This window comes from Dromiciops gliroides, chromosome 3 (assembly GCF_019393635.1).
Source record: "Dromiciops gliroides isolate mDroGli1 chromosome 3, mDroGli1.pri, whole genome shotgun sequence".
In the NCBI taxonomy this organism is placed as follows: domain Eukaryota; kingdom Metazoa; phylum Chordata; class Mammalia; order Microbiotheria; family Microbiotheriidae; genus Dromiciops; species Dromiciops gliroides.
Window position 1 is genome coordinate 619649754 of NC_057863.1, and position 20634 is coordinate 619670387.

The 20634-nt window shown below is 44.7% G+C and overlaps 1 protein-coding gene across 2 annotated transcripts in view; it reads right to left on the minus strand.

The window, feature by feature from the left end:
* Window positions 1–1658: 1658 nt before the first annotated feature.
* Window positions 1659–20634, minus strand: part of TMEM51 (transmembrane protein 51) — a 75258-nt gene continuing 56282 nt past the window's right edge. For both annotated transcript variants that reach the window (XM_043996182.1, XM_043996183.1), the window contains exons 2-4: window positions 11409–11483; window positions 3040–3535; window positions 1659–2810 (exon numbers count right to left, since the gene is read on the minus strand). In XM_043996182.1, the coding sequence (XP_043852117.1) occupies window positions 2402–2810; window positions 3040–3383 (753 nt within the window). In that variant the 5' untranslated portion in view covers window positions 3384–3535; window positions 11409–11483 and the 3' untranslated portion in view covers window positions 1659–2401. The remainder of the gene's footprint in view (window positions 2811–3039; window positions 3536–11408; window positions 11484–20634) is intronic.

Below are 20634 nucleotides of genomic sequence, written 5' to 3' on the forward strand. Positions count from 1 at the left end.
CTTAAAAGTCCTGGGAAAATGTGAGCTCTTAGCATGGCAAAGGAAGGCAGTGAAGGGTAGTGGAAAAGTACCCTAGAGATGGTATCAAATTTGACTCTGATAATTCCCAGATAAGTGACCAGAGGGAAGACCCATTGCCCCTCCGAGTCTGTGTTTTAATCTGTAGAAATGGGCTGATTTTTGTGCCACCGACCTCACAGGGTCTTTGTAAGGAGGATGTTTTATAAATGGTATCCAAGGATCTTAAGATTGGAGGTCTGAAAGAGATGTTAGCTCTTTTAATTTTTTAAAATGAAATGCTTTATTAAAAGTATTCTTGGGGGCAGCTAGGTGGTGCAGTGGATAAAGCACGGGCCCTGGATTCAGGACTCCCTGAGTTCAAATCCGGCCTCAGACACTTGACACTTAACTAGCTGTGTGACCCTGGGCAAGTCACTTAACCCTCATTGCCCTGCAAAAAAACCCCAAACAAACAAACAAAAAAGTATTCTTGGGGGCAGCTAGGTGGTTAGTAGATAAAGTACTGGCCTTGGATTCAGGAGGACCTGAGTTCAAATCTGGCCTCAGCCACTTGACACTTACTAGCTGTGTGACCCTGGGCAAGTCACTTAACCCTCGTTGCCCTGCAAAAAAAAAAAAAAAGTATTCTTAAAAGCTCAGGAGAGAAGCAGGCATTGAGGTAGTGGAGAACTAGCCTTACAGTCAGAAAGAACTGCCTTCAGGTCACACATATCAGCTATGTGAACCTGGGTAAACCCCCTTACTTACTACCCGCCCCCCCCAGCAACTCTCTGAGGATCTAAGTTGCAGAGATGGTACTGAGAGCAGCACTTAAGATAATATTTATAAAGCATTTAGTATAGCACCTGGTGCTTAATAAATGCTTACTGACTGACTGGTAGAGGGATTTTCCTTAGTCAATAAGCATTTATTAAGCACTTACTATTCTTAGCCCAGGAGTTCCCTATTCAATGAGATCATAGGTGCAGTCTCTAACCCTTTTGGGGGGGGGGCGCAGGGCAATGAGGGTTAAGTGACTTGCCCAGGGTCACACAGCTAATATCAAGTGTCTGAGATTGGATTTGAACTCAGGTCCTCCTGAATCCAGGGCCAGTACTTTATCTACTGCTCCACCTAGCTGCCCTCTATCCCTTTCATCTCACAGTTAGAGGCAGCCTTGAATAATGGTTAGGACTGGCCTCAGATTCACAAAGACCTGGGTTCAGATCTCATCTCTGACACAGACTAGCTCTGTGACCCTGGCCAAGTAAAAGCCTCGCAGTGTCATCAGGCAACTCTAGGACTATGAGATGCAAAGAAGGTGCCCACCTAAACTATTGGGGGCAGGAGGGGAGGGGGTTCTTCCTTAGGAGTTTTCTACCCTGGAAAAATAATAGGTGTGGTAAAGAAAAAAAAAACAATACTGAACATTAATACAACCCCTTCATCTTCCAAATGAGGAAAATGAGGCCCAGAGACATGATATGAGTAGTAGTAAGTAGTAGTGAGAGAGCAAGGATTCGAACCCCAGAACCTCTGAGTACAAACCAATGTCCTTTCAGCTGTACAAGGCCTCCGAGCTCTTTGGGTGAGCAGTTTAGGACACAGGTATACTACATACAAAATGATTTTTTTATTATTAAAAAAAAAACCTCAGTTGCACAATTTTTAGAAGAAACCTTTTAAAACATCAGATATCTTATATACGCTTTTGGTAATAATGGTTTTTTTCCTCTCAATGGTATAAGGGAGAGGAGACCAGCACCTGTCCATTGTTGGAAGCCTGGCGGACCTTTGGCCCTCAAAGAATTGAGAGCTTCATCGGCTTCCCAAGACCAATCACTGGGTTCCAGGCCATTTTTATGCTGCTGCTAGGTGAACCTGTTGACAAAATAATCCCTCGTGTGGCCCTGCTAACATTTCAAAAAGCTTGTGAAGGCAGAGACATTTCTTTTTCTTGTTTAAACAAACAAACAAATAAAAATCACATTTCTACCAGGAAAAGGAGCACACACACAAACACTCAAAGACAAACAAAACAAAAAATACAACTTTTCCTTTCCTAGATGGAAAGCGGAGTGATCCTTGCTAATAAGTCGGATCGAGAAGGGACACTATTGAAGATAGGCAATAGGCGCCCTTAACTTCCATTGAGAGATAGAGATGTCTAAGATGTGTCTTTCTTTCCAATCTCTGCTAGGTACGTTTTTGTGGAATGTCAATCTGGCTTAGTATTCTTGATCCCCATCCTTGACCTCTGCCCTGACTTCCCACCAAAGTTAATATAATACACACATGTATCTGGGGTCCATCAGTTTTAGAACTCTAAGCCATTGCAGCTCATTTGGAGTCTCTTGGCAAAACGGAGCCCTGTCCAACACTGTCCCGGGTCATCGGGGGCTCAGTTTGGTGCTGGTGGCCGGGTGTCCGCTGCTGCTTTTTCTTGGACCTCATCATACTGTGGGGGAGGAGTCAAGGGTTCTATGGTAGGAGGAGGCAGGTTGCCTTCTGGCAGGTTGATTCGAAAATCCTTCAAGTGAAGCTTTTCTGACTTAATTCTTCGCACTTTCAGGGGTTTCAGGCGTTTTGCCAGCCTGGAGTTCTGTCTGTCTGGTGGGTGGGTCTCCGGGTCAGCCACGGCTGTGGTGGGAGTTGTCTCGTCCAGTCCCGTCAGGGACTCGTAAGAGGGGAGAGACATGTTCATGCCGGGGTTTTGGTCCAATTCTCTCACCTCTGAGTAGTTGGTGTTCATCACTTCCTCATAGCTGGGGACATAATATCTTGAGTGGGATTCTTCCTCCTCTTCTTGGCTGTAATAAAGCAAATACAAGGCATCCCATTAGCTCAGGCCACCCAGGCCCACAGAGGTGACAAAGAAGAGCATCAGACTCTTAATATTATAAGGAAAGAGCAGTGTGTCCAATGACACACTGAAGGACAAATCCAGGAGTCAAACTTTGTGTATTAATGAGAACTCTTTTCCCTTCCTTCCCACAAAATTCCAAGCCCACAGCTTCCTTTTGCCGCTCACTGGCTTACCTATCTTCTTCCTGGGTCTGAGATCCAACAGCTGCATTGTGCTGGATTCTAGCTATCTCTTCCTCTCCTTGCCTTTGCTTCCTCTTGTCCCGGATACTCAAGCAGATGGACAGGAGCAGGAGCATGATCCCAGCACCCACCAGTACATAGGCCACGGAGAATGTCTTGCTCTTGAGGATCCCGCCACTGGGGTTGCTGCTGTTCCCATATATGGACGGTCTGTCTGCGTGGCTAAATCCCGGGACGAGATTCCACACTGCCATGATGATCCCCAGCACTAGCATCCCCAGACCGATGGCGGTCAGGGCATAGTGGGAGCCATTGGCCTTGGATTGGGCCATCATCGCCACAAACACTGAGCAGGTAGAAGTTGGCTGGTGTGTTTGTTTATAAAGTAAGGCAAAACAAATGCGTGGAGTCGGCTCTCAAGGGACCACCTGGAGAATCCTCCTGCCGAATCCTGAACTTCTCTTCTGGGGTACCGTCACCCAAAGATCTGAAGGGAAGGTACAGATGGGGAAGAGGGAAATTAATTCAGATCTCAAAGTACTTTCCATTCCTCTCATGCCGCCATCATAATCTCATTTGTATGAAATGTATCTGGGTATAGATTTTATCCTTTCCCCATTAGACTATAAGCTCCCTGAGGGCAAGAAAAGGATCTTATCAAAACTTATGTAGAAAGTCTTCCCCCCCCCCCCCCCGATCCTCCCAGGTGTTTCCCCTCTAAGGTTACTTTCTATACATATACACACACAATCCTTCCATATATGTGTATGAATACTCACACAGAGATATATACATACCTACACACATATAGATATACCTTCCATGTGTATATGTATATGCATATATATATACACAGATATATACATACACACATACAACCCTTCCATATATGTGTGTAAATATATACACACCTGCACACATATATACATACCTTCCATATGTGTGTATGTATATGCATACAGATATATACATACATACATATACATCTATGTATGTATATATGTAGTTAGCTATATATATATAGTTACCTGTCTTTCCCATCTCTCTCTGTCTCTGTTTCTCTCTCTCTCTCTCTCTCTCTCTCACACACACACACACACACACAGTAGACAACGTGCTAGACAGTGCTGATGGCATAAAAAAATTATCCTGTACTCCCTCAATATGGGGGTACATTCTCCCTTTGCACATACCAGTCTCCTGGGGAGAATGGGTTCAAACGCAGAGTCCGAGGGTACTATAATGTCTCAGTGCTTCTAGCACCCCCTAAGACCATGTGCTTTAGAGAATTGCTGGTCTGTGCCTCTCTAAGGTAATTTTCCATCTCTGTGTATCTATCTTGTGTATACACCCTCATGTCCGTGAGGACAGGGAATGTCTTCACTTTCTCTTTCTTTATTGAGAGGTGGAGAGAGGTTGCCAGGAACACATGGGTTCAAGTTCCACCTTTGTCTCCTATTTGGCTGTGTCACTGTGGGCAAATCACGGAATCTCTCAGTGTCCTTGGCAACTCTCTAAGCCTGCGATTCTTCCTCATTTTTGTAGGTGTCTCAGAGGACCCCTTCCTTAGTATCTGTTGAAGCCTGTGGTCCTCTTCTCAGAACCATGTTTTTAAGTGCATAAAATAAAATATGAATATGAAGGAAATAAATGTTGAGATCTGGATGTAATTTTTTTCTTGTCCAAAGTCACAGCCCTTACTCACCCCCCACCCCCCCAAAAAAAATCAAGGAGTCTATGAACTCCAGGTTGAGATCCTTGCTCTAAGACACAAGGAAAGGACCTACCTGTATTGGCAGAAATTCCTCACTCACAGATCCCGTCCCTGTTCCTATCCCTGGCACTTAGCACAGGTCCTTACACATGCTAAGTACTGAATAAAAGCTTGTTGAATGACTGACTGATCTGTAGAGAGTTTTCTCACTGAAAGATCTCTACACAAGTCAGGTCAATCCTTCTTCCTATTTCTATGACCAAAATAATAACTCAAATTTATGGGGAGGGAATACAGTGTGGTAGATTGAGAAGGAGAGGACTTGGGTTCAATTGTGGGTTTTGCTGTTTACTACTTGGGCCATTTATTTAACAATTCTGTGCCTGTTTCCTCACCTGTAAAATGAGGAAAATGAACTCAACAGCATCTAAGTCCCCCCCCTCCCCCCCCCCCCGCCCCTCCAAGTTCTAACACTACGATGCCATGATCTCATCATCGTCTATGTTGCTTTAAGACTATGTATGCCACTTCACTTGTTCCTGCCTCATGAGAACCCTGGGGAGCAGGGGCTGTTATGCCGATTTTACAGATGAGGAAACTTGAGGCACAGAGAGCTCATTAAATAAGAATCACTTCAGTCACAAAGTAGTATGTTAAGCAACTGTTCACATGGAAAGTTCAACAGAAATATTATTATTATTATTATTATTATTATTATTATTAAGAACAAGCCTTTGCGGGGGGCAGCTAGGTAGCTCAGTGGATAAAGCACCGGCCCTGGATTCAAGAAGACATGAGTTCAAATCCGGCTTCAGACACTTGATACCTATTAGCTGTGTGACCCTGGGTAAGTCACTTAACCCCTATTGCCCCGGAAAAAAAAAAAAGAACAAGCTTTTCCTTGTTGTTCTGACTTGAACCACCCTATCACCCTGAAGCAACCTGGGGATCTTGAGCTTCTCAGAGTCTCTGTGGGCAAACAGAGGGGAAGACTCTCCAGCTTGGTCCGAACCCAGGCTCTGAGGGCAGGGCATCTGAATAGTCAGGGGCACTTGCACAGCCCATGAGGCATCAGTGGACTGGGCTTGTAGAGTATTATCATGATTATTCAACAAGTGACTGGTCAGGAAATGCAGCTCCCGGGTCTTTGCCCGGTCACACACCAGGTGGCTGAGGTGCTGATTTGACTCATCTCTTAAACGCCCGACTTGTTATTATCCTGCCTCCACCCCAAAACAAGATCTTCCCCTTCCAGAGGCCAGAGGGACTCTGTACCTGCAAAATATCATGGCAGGTGATGGGCTTAGATTCATCTGGGATGGTGTCCATGGATGGATGGATGCATGGATGGGGGTGAGGCAGGCAATATGAAGCCAAGCATGGCAATTCCATTACTGGTGGTGACTGTTATATTCAGCTCTCCTCTGACCTAACCTTCCTCCTGATTAAGATTCTAAGACCATGGACCTAGAGCCAGAAGGGCCACTCACTCCAACCCCCCCCTTTTTTTGCGGGGCAATTGGGGTTAAGTGACTTGCCCAGGGTCACACAGCTAGTAAGTGTCAAGTGTCTAAGGCTGGATTTGAACTCAGGTCCTCCTGAATCCAGGGCCAGTGCTTTATCCACTTCACCACCTAGCTGCCCCCAACCCCCTTATTTTACAGATGAGTAAACTAAACCTCAAGAGGCAACAGGACTGGTGAGTCAGTCAATTTATGTGCTGGCTCTCCCCCATGCCTGGAATGCTCTCACTCCTCATCCCTGTCTTCCTTTAATTCCCAGGACCTGAATGCAAATCTTACCCACAGACACTTACTAGTTGTGTGACCCTGGGGAAGTCACTTAACCCCAATTGCCTTAAAACATCTGGGGCCATCTCCAGTCCTCCTGATGTATATCTTGCCACTGGACCCAGATGGCTCTGGAGGAGAGTGAGGTTGGTGACCTTGCACAGCCCTTCCTCACTTAAATCTGATTCACTGCAAGTCATGACATCACCCCAGTGTCATGGTCCTCTTCAGGAATGAAGGACAAACAACAACAACAGAGTCTCACCTTCTACAGGAAGCTTTCCCCAAGTCTTCTTAATTCTAGCACTGTCCTTTTCCTCATCTGTAAAAAGGGGATAATCATAGCCCCTACCTCACAGGGCTGCCGTGAGGAACAAATAAGATGATATTTGTACAATTCTAGGGATTATTGTGATTATGGATAATCATCATGATTATGGATAATCATCACCATTATTCCTGATAATAGCCATCATTATTATTGCTAATAATTGTTGTTATCGATAATGCTCATCATTATTATTGACAATATTATTTGTTGTCATGTTATCGATGATGTCAGTCATTATTATCGGTGATTTGTGATGGTTGTTATTGTTGATAATAGCCATCATCCTTATTATTTTGTAAATCTGTATTTTGCTTTCCAGGCCTAATCTGTTACTCTACAACTCCTTACCGTTGTTCCTAGTTCTGCCTTCTGGGGGCCAAGAGAAAAATTTGTTCCCTCTTCAGGGAATGAGATGCTATCTGTGAAATACTTAGTGCATAGTAGGTGCTTAATAAACATCTGTTCCCTTCCTCCTCCCTTCTAGGTGACAGCCTTTCAAATACTAGAAAACAATTATCCTTTCTCTCTTAAGTCTTTTCCTCTCCTGGCTAAAAATCTCCACCTTCTATTGATTTTTCTAGTGTACACTGGGGGAATGCTTCTCCATACCTTGTTGATTGATGGATTAAAATTTTTAGCCTAATCTAAAAAGCATTTATTAAGCACCTACTGTGTGCGTGTGAAATCAGAGACTGTTCCACCTTTGTATTCTCACGCTCTCCCACAGTAGGCACTTAGTGAGTGTTAGTTGATCCTTTCGTTGATTTCCAAAGTGCTAGGAAGATGGAGACAAAAAGCAAAACGGTCTCTGCCCTCAAGGGGTTTCTATGGTGGAGAAGGGTGTCCCATGGGAGGAAAGAAGGAGGGGAGAGAGAGCTAACAAATAAAGAAATCAGGGAAGGCTTCCCAGAGGAGGTGCATTGACAAGCTGAGCTCAGAGAAGAAAGCGAAGGATTCCGAGATTGAGGAAGGGCTGGTATTCCAGCCTAGCGGGACAACTTGTTCGAAGAAATTTCAGGAGCACCAGATCCTATATCTAGTTCTGGAAGGGACCCCAGAGGTCATCTACTCCCTAGCTTCTTAAACTGTGGGTCGTGACCTTATATGGGGGTCGTGAAAAATTGGGCAATAGCAAAAGGTTACGTATACCTATTTTATATACCTGTTTACCTAGGGCCAAAAGGGCTCATGAGTGGAAAAAAAGTTTAAGAAGTCCCGATCTAGCCCATCTCCTGATTTTTGTTGTTGAGTCATTTTTCAATCATGTCTGAGTCTCTGGGACCCCATTTGGGGCTTTCTTGGCAAAGATACAGGAGCGGTTTGCCATTTCCTTCTCCAGCTCATTTTATAGATGAGGAAACTGAGGCTAACGGAGTGAAGTGACTTGCCCAGGGTCACACAGCTAGTCAGTATCTGAGGCTAGATGTCGACGCAGGAAGATGAGTCTTCTCTGTCCAGGCCTGGTGCTTTCTATCCATTGTTCTACCTAGCCCAAGTCCTCACAGTGCTGCTTTTTGCAGGCATCAGCCTTGTACCCCTGCCCGGAAGGAAGCACTCAGTCCGGTGCTTGATCAAACAGACCCTCAAAAAGTATTTTGTTGATTTAGAAGCTCAGGCTGGCTTGGGCTAATCAGCGTGAGTCAGAAGAGGGTTGGAGCCCAGGGAAGGTAATGGTTCTCATCGCCTCAGGACAATCATATTTTTAGCATCCATGGGACACAGTTTTGGGCCCTAGATGGGCACAGTCTTGCTTTTAATCCTGCATTCCTGCCAGTCCTCAAAACAGGGATTACTTATCCTGCCATCTGAACCCCCGGTGCCACAGAGGCATTTTCTCATTAGATAATTATGGCGAATCAACATCCGTCCCTTGGTTTAAAAATAGTTGTGTGTGTGTGTGTGTGTGTTTTTTAAGGTATTTTGGGCTATGCTATTTAAAGCTCAAATTCTTATGGGCAGACCAAGGGGTCAGCACATACCGTTCTCTGATCAACTCTAATTTAGGCTGTGACAAAACCTCACTCGATAAGAAAGGATTAAATGCCTACTATGTGCCAGCTGACCACCGTGGTTAAATTTCTGCTGACCAAGGATAGAAAGCTGAAAAAAGCAATAAGCTTTGCCTCTATGGGATTGAAGGAGGGGTTCCTGATGCAGACTGTATGTTCCATAAAGAAGGCTCATCACCTGGGTGTATTTGCATCCTTGCTTAACGCAGTTGGGGCTTAATAAGCTTGATTGATCGAGTGATTGATGGATTCAAATGCCTCTGTCCCCTCATACCCTGCCCCATCTTGGTGCTCCCCGCCATGGGACCAAAGGGAAAGGAGTCCAGACTGGCCACTGTATGGACGTGTTTCCCACTCACTCCGTTGCTTTCAATGTTGGTTCCCCAAACAGGTCCTGGAATAGATTGAAAGCATGTGCAGATGCTCATCTTCCTATCGGAGCCTGGGACTGAGGAGGGGGGACCAGCCACCCCAGTCTCCTGCTTTGCTCTTTCTTGGGCTTGTGCTAACACAGAGCACCCAGTAGAGCTAAACTTAGTGTTGAGCTCCCTTCTTTTGGGACGGATGGAAAGGGGCTAATTCTGCAACCTCAGGCATGTGGAGGATGGCTGAGTCCAGGCAAAACATCCTGGAGGACCCCGTCGTTGTCCTCCTCCTCTTCCTTTTCCTCTTCCTTTTCCTCCTCCTAGCTCCCAGTTTACAAAGTGCTCCCTTCCCAACAACCCTATGAGATGGCAGAAAGCAAGGGTTATTACCCATTTGACAACTGAAGAAACTGAGGCTGAGAAAGGCAGGTCAGTGACCCAACCATGGGTGCAAGGCTCCTAATGGTCAAAGCCAACAGGCCCTGGCCCCAGGACATCCACTACACCAAACTCTCTCTTCATGGTTAGAGGCAGTACAGCATAATGGAAGGCATGGAGTTGGACTCAAGAAGCCTTGGGCTCAAATTATACCTCCCATACTTCCTAGGGGCAGCTAGGGGGTGCACAGAGCACTGGGCCTGCAGGCAGGAAGATTCATATTCCCGAGTTCAAATCCAGCCTCAGACACTTACTAGCTGCGTGACCCTGGGCAAGTCACTATTTGCCTCAGTTTCCTCATCTGTAAAATGAGCTGGAGAAAGAAATGACAAGCCACTCCAGTATTTTTACAAAGAGTCAGATGCCACTGAAAAAACAACTGAAGAACAAAATGCTTGCTAGCTAGATGACCTTGGGCAGTTCTGCTTCTTTCAGACTCAGTTTCTTTATCTCTAACGTGGGGATAAAACTTAACTCACAGAACTGTGGTTTAAATAGAGAATGGATACAAAACCTTTTGCAAACCTTAATAAACAGTATATATGTCAGCTTTTTGGGGTGGGAGGGAAGAGATCAGATCTATGATCTCATTGGTCTAGGGAACTTTTGGTTCGGAAACTTCCTCTCCTATTGTATATCTAAATCTACTTGCTAACATATAGTCTTTAAGAATTCCCTGGGTCACTGCAAGTGACTTGTCCAAGGTCATATGGCCTGCATGTGTTCAGAGGCTGGATTTGAGCTCAGGGCTTCCTAACTTGTAGGCAGGCTCTGTATTTACTGCATCCCTCTGCCTCAGTGGGAAATAATGTGTGACAGTTGGATGAGCATTGGCTTTGGAACCTAGGGGCCTGAGTTCAAATTTCGGCTCTGCCACTTGTACTTAGGACCTCTCTGGGCCTCATTCTTCTCTTCAGTAAAATAAAGAGGCTAGACTAGATAGTCACATCATTCAGTCTGATGTCCCTTCCAGCTCAGGATCTATGATCCTTGTTGTTATTTGTCCTTCATTCTCAAAGAGGCCATGACAGATGTCATGACTTGCACTGACTTGGACTGAAGTGAGGGAGGGCTGTGCAAAGTCACCAACTTAACTCTCTCCTCCAGAGCTATCTGGGTCCAATGGCAAGATATACATCAGGATGACTGGATGTTTTAAGGCAATTGGGGTTAAGTGGCTTGCCTAAGGTCACACAGGTATTTCAGGTAAGATTTGAACTCACGTCCTCTTGACTCCAGGACCAATGCTTTATCCACTGTGTCACCCAGCTGCCCCTATCTATGATCCCATGAGCCAATTACTCGATAAACATTTGTTAAGCACTAGGTGGCACCATTGTGCACAGAGTGCTGGATCTGGAGTCAGGAAGATCTGTGTTCAAGTCCAGCCTTACTAGCTGTGTCACCCTGGGCAAGTCACTTACCCTCTGCTTGCCTCAGTTTCCTCATCTGTAATACAAGGACCATAATAACACTTATCTTCCAGAGTTATAAGGATCAAATGAAAATATCTGTAAAGTGCTCAGCACCATTCCTGACATATAGTAAGTGCTTAATAAATGCCTGTTCCCTTCCCCCACTCCTTACTATGTGTTAGGCATTGTGCTTAAAATTAGGGATCTTCATAGGCAAAATCATGACAGTTTCTCCCCCACTGACACTCCGTGACTCTCTCAAGGTGCAGAGCATTACCCAACAGAGCCTGGTACCTACCAGCTGTCACCAGAAGGGATTCAGGGGACACCTTCCAACAGCCCTTCATGCTAAAGTCTTGGGTTCAAGGTTCACCTGCAACAGAGCACACAGAACCAGGCGTCTTAATCAAGGGTCGAGACTCTCCATCTGTCGTTTTTAAAAGCATATTAAAAGGTTATTCTTTGCCTGGTAGTCTCACAGCATTGCACAGCATCGTCTCAGATGCAGCGGACAAGGAAGGCAGTAGGAAAGGTTAGCACAGGGTGGGGCTGGGGGGAGGGGTACAGTGACCATCAGCACAGGTGGTTAAGAGGCCCTAAGAGAACAAAGGCTCAGGCTCACCCAGAGATTCCCAACATACAAATAATTTAATTGTACACAAATAGAGATCATAAAACACCCTAGGCCTAGTGCCCAGAGTAAATGCAAACCCTATTCTCACTCATCCAAGGGCTGGGAACCAGAACCCCAAGAGGTAAGACACAGATTGTGAACATCCCCCAGGTAGGCATGACGCCCCCTGGGATGGGAACACAGCAGAGGGAGCAGTTAATGTTCTTCCCCTTGGATGCTCCAGTCCCCCACCTTTACTGGATTTCTATAACCTTGCCCTGTACTAACATGTCCTTGAGAAGCTGAGAACAGTAGCAAGCTTTCCTAGTGGTGAGAAAATGCAGGCCTGGGGCTGTGCTCAGACAACACATTTAGCACAGGGTCTGGATCCAAACCCAGAAAAACTTCTAGAGTGTCTAGAGTTGGCCTTTGGAACAGAGAATGTTGGAAGGAGCTGAGAAGAGACCAGCAGAAAAGGGAGACTGTCTCTGGTAGGCGTTAGAGATCTCCAGACAAGGAAACTGAGGCATAGGGAGGATCTATCACATAGACAGTAAGTGGCAGGACTAGAATATGAACTTAGATTTTCCAAATCCAATATTCTCTCTCATTTTACAGATGAGAAGATGAAGGATCAGAACATGAAGAATACTTTCATAGGTTTAGAGTTAGAAGAGACTTTAAAGTTATCAAACCCAAACACCTAATTTTCTAGATGAGGAAACTGAGATCCAGAGACGTGTAATGAATTAATATCACAGATTTTGAGCTGGGGGAGACCTTTAAGGTCACCAAGACCAGACCCCTCATTTTACAGACCCAGGGAAGCAAAAAAAGGGAACTTGTCAAAGGTTACACGGGTAGTGACAGATTTAGGATTCGAATCCAGATCCTCTGGCTTCCAATCCAGAGTTCTTTCCATTGTACCAGACTGAGTTGTCATGGCTTAAAGATTCAAGACTGGGACCCAGAGTCTCCTGCCTCTCAGCTCATTTCTTTTTCCATTGTGTACCAGATTTGTTCCTAACACTGGGAATTGAGGCTCCTGAACTGTTCCAGCTTCCTGGAGATACGCACAGAGCTAGGTGTCTGGCAGCGCTATTGGCTTCCACAACAAAGAGACTTCTTAACTGTTCTATTAAACACACCTCTGCCTGCCAGGCTGCATAATTGGGAATGATATCCCTTGTGTTCGGTTGGAAAGAAATTGGCTGTTCTATATTCACACAAAGGAGGAATTCACAGGGGCCCCGGGACCTGCCAAGTTTCAATCCACAAACACTTTTGTCCCCAAGTCCCAGGTCCATGCAAAGTGGGGACTTAGGATGAATGCCCCGAGCTGGCCAGGGCCATTTCATGGCGAGTTTCAGATGACATCCAGACAGATCACAGTTCACAGGGATGCAGGATTCTGTTTCAGAGAAACAATGAGGGGCCTTTCAACCAGTGTGTGGGAAGGGGTGGGGACAGGGACCTCAGAAAATATGCGATCACTGACTCAGAATGGCAACTGGATGGGGAGGGGGGATCCCTCTGGGTGGAGGGTGGCAGAGGGAAAGGGCAAATGAAGCAAGCAGTTCTATAAGGCGAGATGCCTCCACTTAGAAGGTCTCATTCCCCACGGATGACCCAAAGAGGCCCATACTCTCAATGAGAGCAGGCAGTTCTCTGACCCTGCCCAGCAGCCAGAGCCACAAAGTGTGTGACATCATGAGTGGGGTGGAAATGACCAGGCTGTAATTTTGAAAGAAAAAAAAAAAGATGAATTACCTAGTATCACGGCTACAAGGGACCTTAAAATATAGAATGTTAGAGAAGAAGGGAACCTTAAGACACAGAATATCAGAGCTCAGGGAGCTCCTGGGAACAAAGAATATCAGAGCCAGAAAGGGCCTTAGAATAGAGAATGTCAGATTTCACAGAAACTAAAATTTAGAATCTAAGGGATTGAAGCAGCTGGGTGGCTCACTGGATAAAGCACCGGCCCTAGATTCTGGAGGAGCTGAGTTCAAATCTGACCTCAGACACTTAACACTAGCTGTGTGACCCTGGGCAAGTCACTTAACCCTCATTGCCCCGACCCCCCCCCCCCCAAATAGAATCTAAGTGATTGCCTTTCCCCTTTTAGGGAAAAGCTTAATAAATCATGGCATAGAAAATGTACAGGAATATACTATCATGACATAAGAAATGCTGAAATAGTTCAGGGGAAAAGAGGAAGACCTCGATGATGTGACACAGTAAAGGGAGCAGAATTAAAAGAATGATTTATATCATGATGACGATATTATGCAGAAAAGGAACTTTAAAAGACTTTAGAAATCTGAGCAATGTGATGATAAACCATCAGTCCAGAAGACCAAAGTTGGGACAGGCCACTCACCTCCTGCCAGAAAGATATAGAGTGAGATGTATATATTACATATATATATATATATAATATATAAAATTATAAAATTCTATGTATATGTATGTATACACATATGTGTGTATAGATAGATAGATACATTTTCAGTCATGGTCAATGTGGAAATTAATTTTGTTGGATGAAGCACCGTTGGGGGCAGCTTGGTGGTGCAGTGGATAAATCATCAGTCCTGGATTCAGGAAGACCTGAGTTCAAATCTGCCCTCAGACACTAGCTGTGTGACCCTGGGCAAGTCACTTAACCCTCATTGCCCAGCAAAAAAACCAAAACAAAACAAACAGGATAGAGGTGAACACCCCTGTGAGTATTAAGCACATTTGTGAGCAGGATTTTAAAAATTGTAAATATGTATAAAAATAAATAAATGTACTTTTAAAGAACTCAGAAGAGCAGAAATGGAAGGATTTAAGATCTAGAATGTCAGAGTTGGGAGAGATCTTGGAATACCTATGGCATGTTAGAGCTGAGAGGGCCCTTAAAGATCACCTCCTCCAACCCTCTCATTTGAAAGAGGTTGAAAGAGTTAACTGTGGGCAAGGTCACATAGGTAGATAGTGAAGAGACCAGCCCAACTTGAGCTTTCTGATTTCCAGTTCAGTACTCCTTCTGTTATAGCATGTCATATCCGACTTATTAACTAATAGGAAGCTAAGAATGAACGGGTTTGGTTGTCTTGTTGACATCTTATGTTTTTATATCACCTTCATTTCTAAACATGTCTGCCCATCCCTCACCTAGTGAGCTATCCCTTGTAATAAAGAAAACAGAAAGAGGAAAAAGGGTTTAACGAAATCAGCGAACATGTCAATTAAGTTTGATAGTTTATATAATATTCCATACCCCTTTCTTCTGTAGAGAAGAGAGCAGGAAGGTAGCTTTCAGTGGTTTCCTGTCTGACAAATTCTAGGCGTTACCATATCTATGGAATGTTAGTGGCAACTAAGTGACACCGTGGAAAGAGAAATAGACAAATACAGACCTCAAACTTTACTGTAGCTCTCAAACAATAAGCTGCCAGAACTCATTAGAGTATCATCTCAGACCAAACTGTTGCCAGCAATCACCAGGAGGAAAAAATCCGTGTGAACAGCATTTAATAGATGTCGTCATACCAAAAACTCAATCTCCAAGCTACAAAATACAGAGACCTAGTTGAAGAAATAGCAACTTTATGGGACTAGCTGGGATGAGACACATATCATCCCGGCTGTCCTATCTGCTAATACAGTTGTCCCAAGGATGCTCTCAGTGACCCTACAGAAAGATGAACTCACATCTTAACATTTTTATTTGGCTACAAAAATACACTTATTTTCTATACCTGTGGCCTAGGTTATATAATGTTAAATATAGAAATAACAGGCTTGTGATTTATTCTATGACTGTTCCTATTTAAATTTCATTGAACTAGGTAAAATGGATGAGATAAATGATAATGGGATAAGGTTCTGGATCTGTAATTGCATTCACACAGGGAACTCCCTGATAGGGAAAATCATTCTACTAAAGCAAGTTAATGATTTCTCTCCTCTCCTCCCTCCTCCCTCCCTCTCTCACTCTTTCTAATGTATATATGCACACAATATACACATAAACACACAAGTATATATTCATTTACACATACATATATATTCCTCTGCAGAGAAGTTGCTCAGTCCTATTTCAAAAAAGGGAGGGAAGGAGGGAGGGAGGGAGAGAGAGGAAGAGAGAGGAAGAGAGAGGGAGAGAGAGGGAGGGAGAGGGAGGGAGAAAGGGAGGGAGAGAGGGAGGGAGAGGGAGGGAGAGGGAGAGGGAGGGAGAGGGAGGGAGAGGGAGAGAGAGAGGGAGAGAGAGAGAGAGAGAGAGAGAGAGAGAGAGAGAGAGAGAGAGAGAGAGAGAGAGAGAGAGAGAGAGAGAGGAGGGAGGAGGAGAGGAGAGAGAAAGAAAATTCCCTACCCTGAGACATTAAGTGTCTGGTCTAGGGTTCCCCAGCCAGTAGGTGTCAGAGGGGAGATTTGCACTTCAGTCTTCCCAGAGTTCCCAGGCTGACCCTCTAACCACTAATAACAGTTTGATCTTCATTTAGCATTTTCCATCTTACAAGTCACTTCATATCCATTCTCACATTTGATCCCTGAAGCATCCTGTGAGATGGGACCTGTGAGTGGTGCTGACCCCATTTCACAGACAGACAAACAGACTCTGAGAAATGAAATTACTTGCCCAGTCATGTGGCTAATAAAGGGCACAGCTGGACCTTGAAATAAATTCCTCTGGCCACACTGCAGAGAGAAGAGAAAGAGCCCAATCCTTAGAAAACAGAGTTGTTAATGGGTAAGGTATATTAGATTAGGCATTTCCAACTGGTGAATTCATTTGCTTGGGTGTTCAAGACTTTAAGGAAGGTAATTTAATATTACAGACCTTTCGGGTAATCAAAGGGAAGAAGTTAATGAATCAGATTCTCTGACCAGGAAATGCTTGGGTAGTCTAAAGTGGGCTGCACTCTTCCATCAGACTCTCCTAGGATCATGAGAGCTACAAGGGACCTTTGAGGTCAATTTAGTTCTTCCTCCTCATTTTAAAGGGGGAGTAAATCAATATCACTCAGCTGGCCAGTAGCAGAGGGGAATTAGAACCCAGGTCTTGAGCTCCAGACTTCACCGTGCATGCCAGTCTCAGGCACTTGAGGCATGTGATGTCCCCTTTTCTCTAGAACCTCAGTCCACTTCCCCAGGGATGTTGCTTTGTCCTAACCTGACTTTTCTACCTTCTTTTCACTTCGATTTCATGAGAAATTCTATCCAGATACCGAGGCAAAGGCTTAAGAAGAAGGGCTAGGAGAAAGCTACTGTCTATAAGTATATGCAGGGACACTTCAGAAGGGCATGGAATGAATGGGGGTGTTGGGAAGGCAGGAGGGGGAACCAGTCCCTACCTCCTCCCTCTGTGTTCCTGGCTGTTGGCGAGCTCATTCAACCAAGTCAGAAGGCAGTCTGGAAATGGGGCAGGGTCCCTGTTGTCTGGTTGGTGGGATCTTAGACAATAGTAAAGCCAACCCCCTCATTTCTACAGAATGATAACATTCAGCATTTACCAAGCACCGTAAGCTTCACAAAACTCTTTTCCTTTCTCAATCTTATTTGATCACCACACCAGGGTGAAATCCTGTTGCATTACCAAAAACCACGGATAGTGGAAGAGTCAGAGGACCTGGGTTCAAATCCCAGGCCTGATACTTACTACCTGCATGAAGTCACTTCACCTCTCTGTGCCTCAGTTAAAAAGAGAGAGAGAGAGTTAGACTAGACAGCCTCCTAGCTCTCAATCCAGGATCCTTCCACTTTGGTGGGGTAAGTAGTAACGGTAGTATTATCATCCCTACTTTATGGATTCAAGCCAACAAGCATTTATTTGTTCATTTTTAATTTTAATGAACATTTTAATTTAAAGTTTTGAGTTCGGGGGGGCAGCTAGGTGGCGTAGTGGATAGAGCACCGGCCCTGGAGTCAGGAGGACCTGAGTTCAAATCCGGCCTCAGACACTTAACACTCACTAGCTCTGTGACCCTGGGCAAGTCACTTAACCCCAACTACCTCATTAAAAAAAAATAAACAAACAAATAAAGTTTTGAGTTCCAAATTTTATTCCTGGGTCCAACCCAGGCTCCACAAACTAGTTCCCCCAATAACTCTATTTGAATCTTAAATGATCATTCCATGAATGAACCAGGAATCCGTCCAGTCTTCAAAATCTGCCTGGATGAAAACCAACTCAGGGGCATGTTTAGGTTACCAAGAAGAGAATGCTCAATTTTCTTCTAGGGTCAAACTGTGACAAGGGCCAAGTTTGTTTTATAAACTATAGTTCCCCCAAGTGTTTTCCACTGAAAAGAGAAGGGGAGAGGGGGAGAGGGAAGAGGAGGGGGGTTTTCAGACCCATTAAGCCTTGAGCATAAAAACCCTCCCCTTTCCCAGATGTCCACTAGGTCTACGCTAATTCTGAAGACCAGTGCCTGCTTGGAGACGATTTGTCTCGCCCAAATCTGGAAACTTTCATTTTTAGCAAGAGTGGTTCCCAAACTTTCTGCCAAGAGGCCCTTTTGGTATCCCATCCTCCCTACCCCCCACCCCCATTCCACCACCCCTGTCCTACTGAGACAGATTAACTGTCTTTCCACCCAGCCGGCCTTCCTGTACTTCTTCTGGTGGCCTTTTTTTTTTTTTTTTAGTGAGGCAGTTGGAATTAAGTGACTTGCCCAGGGTCACACAGCCAGTAAGTGTTAAGTGTCTGAGGCCAGACTTGAACTCAGGTCCTCCTGAATCCAGGGCCGGTGCTCCATCCACTGAGCCACCTAGCTGCCCCTTCCGGTGGTCTTAATGATGTGGGGAGAGCCCTAAAATCACCTCATCTTATCTACATAGGCTTGGGCAAGTCTCTTCCCTGAGTGAGCCTCAGTTTCCTCATGTGTAAAATGCGTTTGTGTTACCACCACACAGAGTCAGCCTGAGACTGAGGATAGACATCAAGTCAGATATTACTATTACTGTTGCTAGGCTTAGAGTTGAGAAGACTTGAGTTCAAATTCTGCCTCAGATACTTACAAGCTGTGTGACCCTGGACAAGTCCTTTAACCGCTTCCAGCCTCGGTTCCCTCATCTGTAAAATGGGAGTGATAACAGTCCCTTCCTCATAGGGTTGTGAGGGCCAAATGAGATAGTGTGTGTGAAGTACTTTGTAAACTTTAAAATGTTATATAAATGCTAGCAATGATGGTGTGGTGGTGGTGGTGGTGATTACTCGAATGCCTCATTCAGTCTGGAGGCGACTCAAGGGGCTTGGGGTTCTCAGAGACTCTGCCAGAAGAGGACAAGTTTTGGGGGTCTATACCATATGGGAAAGGTTCAGAGCACAGGCCCAGTGATGGACTGGGTGTCTGGCCCAAGCACCAGCCTTAAAGCTTGGACATGCTCACCACCTGGCTAGCAGCAGGCTGATGAATTTTTAGGCCATGGAAACTTGTAGCTAGGTGGAGCAGTGGCTAGGGTGCCGGGCCTGGAATCAGCAAGATTCATCTTCCTGAGTTCAAATCCACCCTCAGACACCTACTAACTGTGTGACCCTGAGCAAGTCACTTAACCCTGTTTGCTTCAGTTTCCTCATCTTTAAAACGAGCTGGAGAAGAAAACGGCAAACCGTTTCAGTATCCTTGTCAAGAAAACAGCTATGTGGCACAGTGGATAGAGCACTGGCCCTGGATTCAGGAGCACCTGAGTTCAAATCTGGCCTCAGACACTAGATACTTACTAGCTGTGTGACCCTGGGAAAGTCACTTAACCCTCATTGCCCTGTCCCCCCCCCAAAAAAAAAGAGAAAAGAAAAAAAAAGAAAACTCCAAATGACAAAGAATCAGATATGATTGAACAACAATGAACAACAATAACTCTTGCAGACTGGCTACCAAGTCCCAGAGGAGTCCCAATTCACTTTGGTAGAGAGGATGACCCATCTGGACAAAATGATAGATCCTTGATTGTATTCATGACCTCATTCCTAGACTTTCCTGTCTTCCTGTAAAAATCTTCTCTGATCCTGAAGTCTGTCCCTACATAACACTAAACCCAGTCTCTGTGAGCCCTCTCTAATGATAATTTGTTGCTTCTTTTCACTTTCTTGGCCCAGAACTTGAGACAAATCAGAGAATCTCAGCCTGGGAAGGGACATCAGAGGATGTCTAATCCAACCTGTACTTGAATAAGGATTCTCTGTTCAATATTGTTGAAAAGTCACCATCTCAGGCATACTAATACATTGTTGGTGGAGCTGTGAATTGGTTCAATCACTCTAGAAAGCAATCTGGAATCACATAAAGAAAGTGACTAAAAAAAGTAAGATGCCCATGCCCTTTGACCCAGAGATGCCACTGCTAGTCGCATTCTCCATGGAAGCCAAGGACATTAAGAAAAGTCCTATACATACCAATAAAGCGAGAGTCGTGCTTTTTATTGGTTATGTTAAATAACTAAAAACAAGGCACATGGATGCCCATCAATTGGGAAATAATTATAAACAAACAGTAGTATATGAATGTAATGGAATATTACAGGACCATAATAAATGATAAGTATGAAGAATTCAGAGAAGCATGACTTTCTTCATAGGAAGTCTTTTGGCTTATAGAGTGTGGTCAGCAGAACCAGGAAAACAGTAGGCAGAATGATTAATCAGTCGATAAGCATTTATTAAGTGACTACTATGTGCCAGTCATTGTTCCACAGCAACTACAAAACTGAATGATTTGTCATTATGACCAAGCCTGATCCCCAAGGAGAGAGATGAGAAATACATTTCCCTCTGTTCTCTGGAGAGGTGGAGAACTATGGACATGGAATTCTGCATACATTGGGTGTTCCCAAAAGTCTTGGCGCAATTTAAAATAGCTGATAAAGCTTTTCTGGACACCCTGTGCAGGTTAGTGACTTCTCTGCTCCTCTCCCTTTTTTT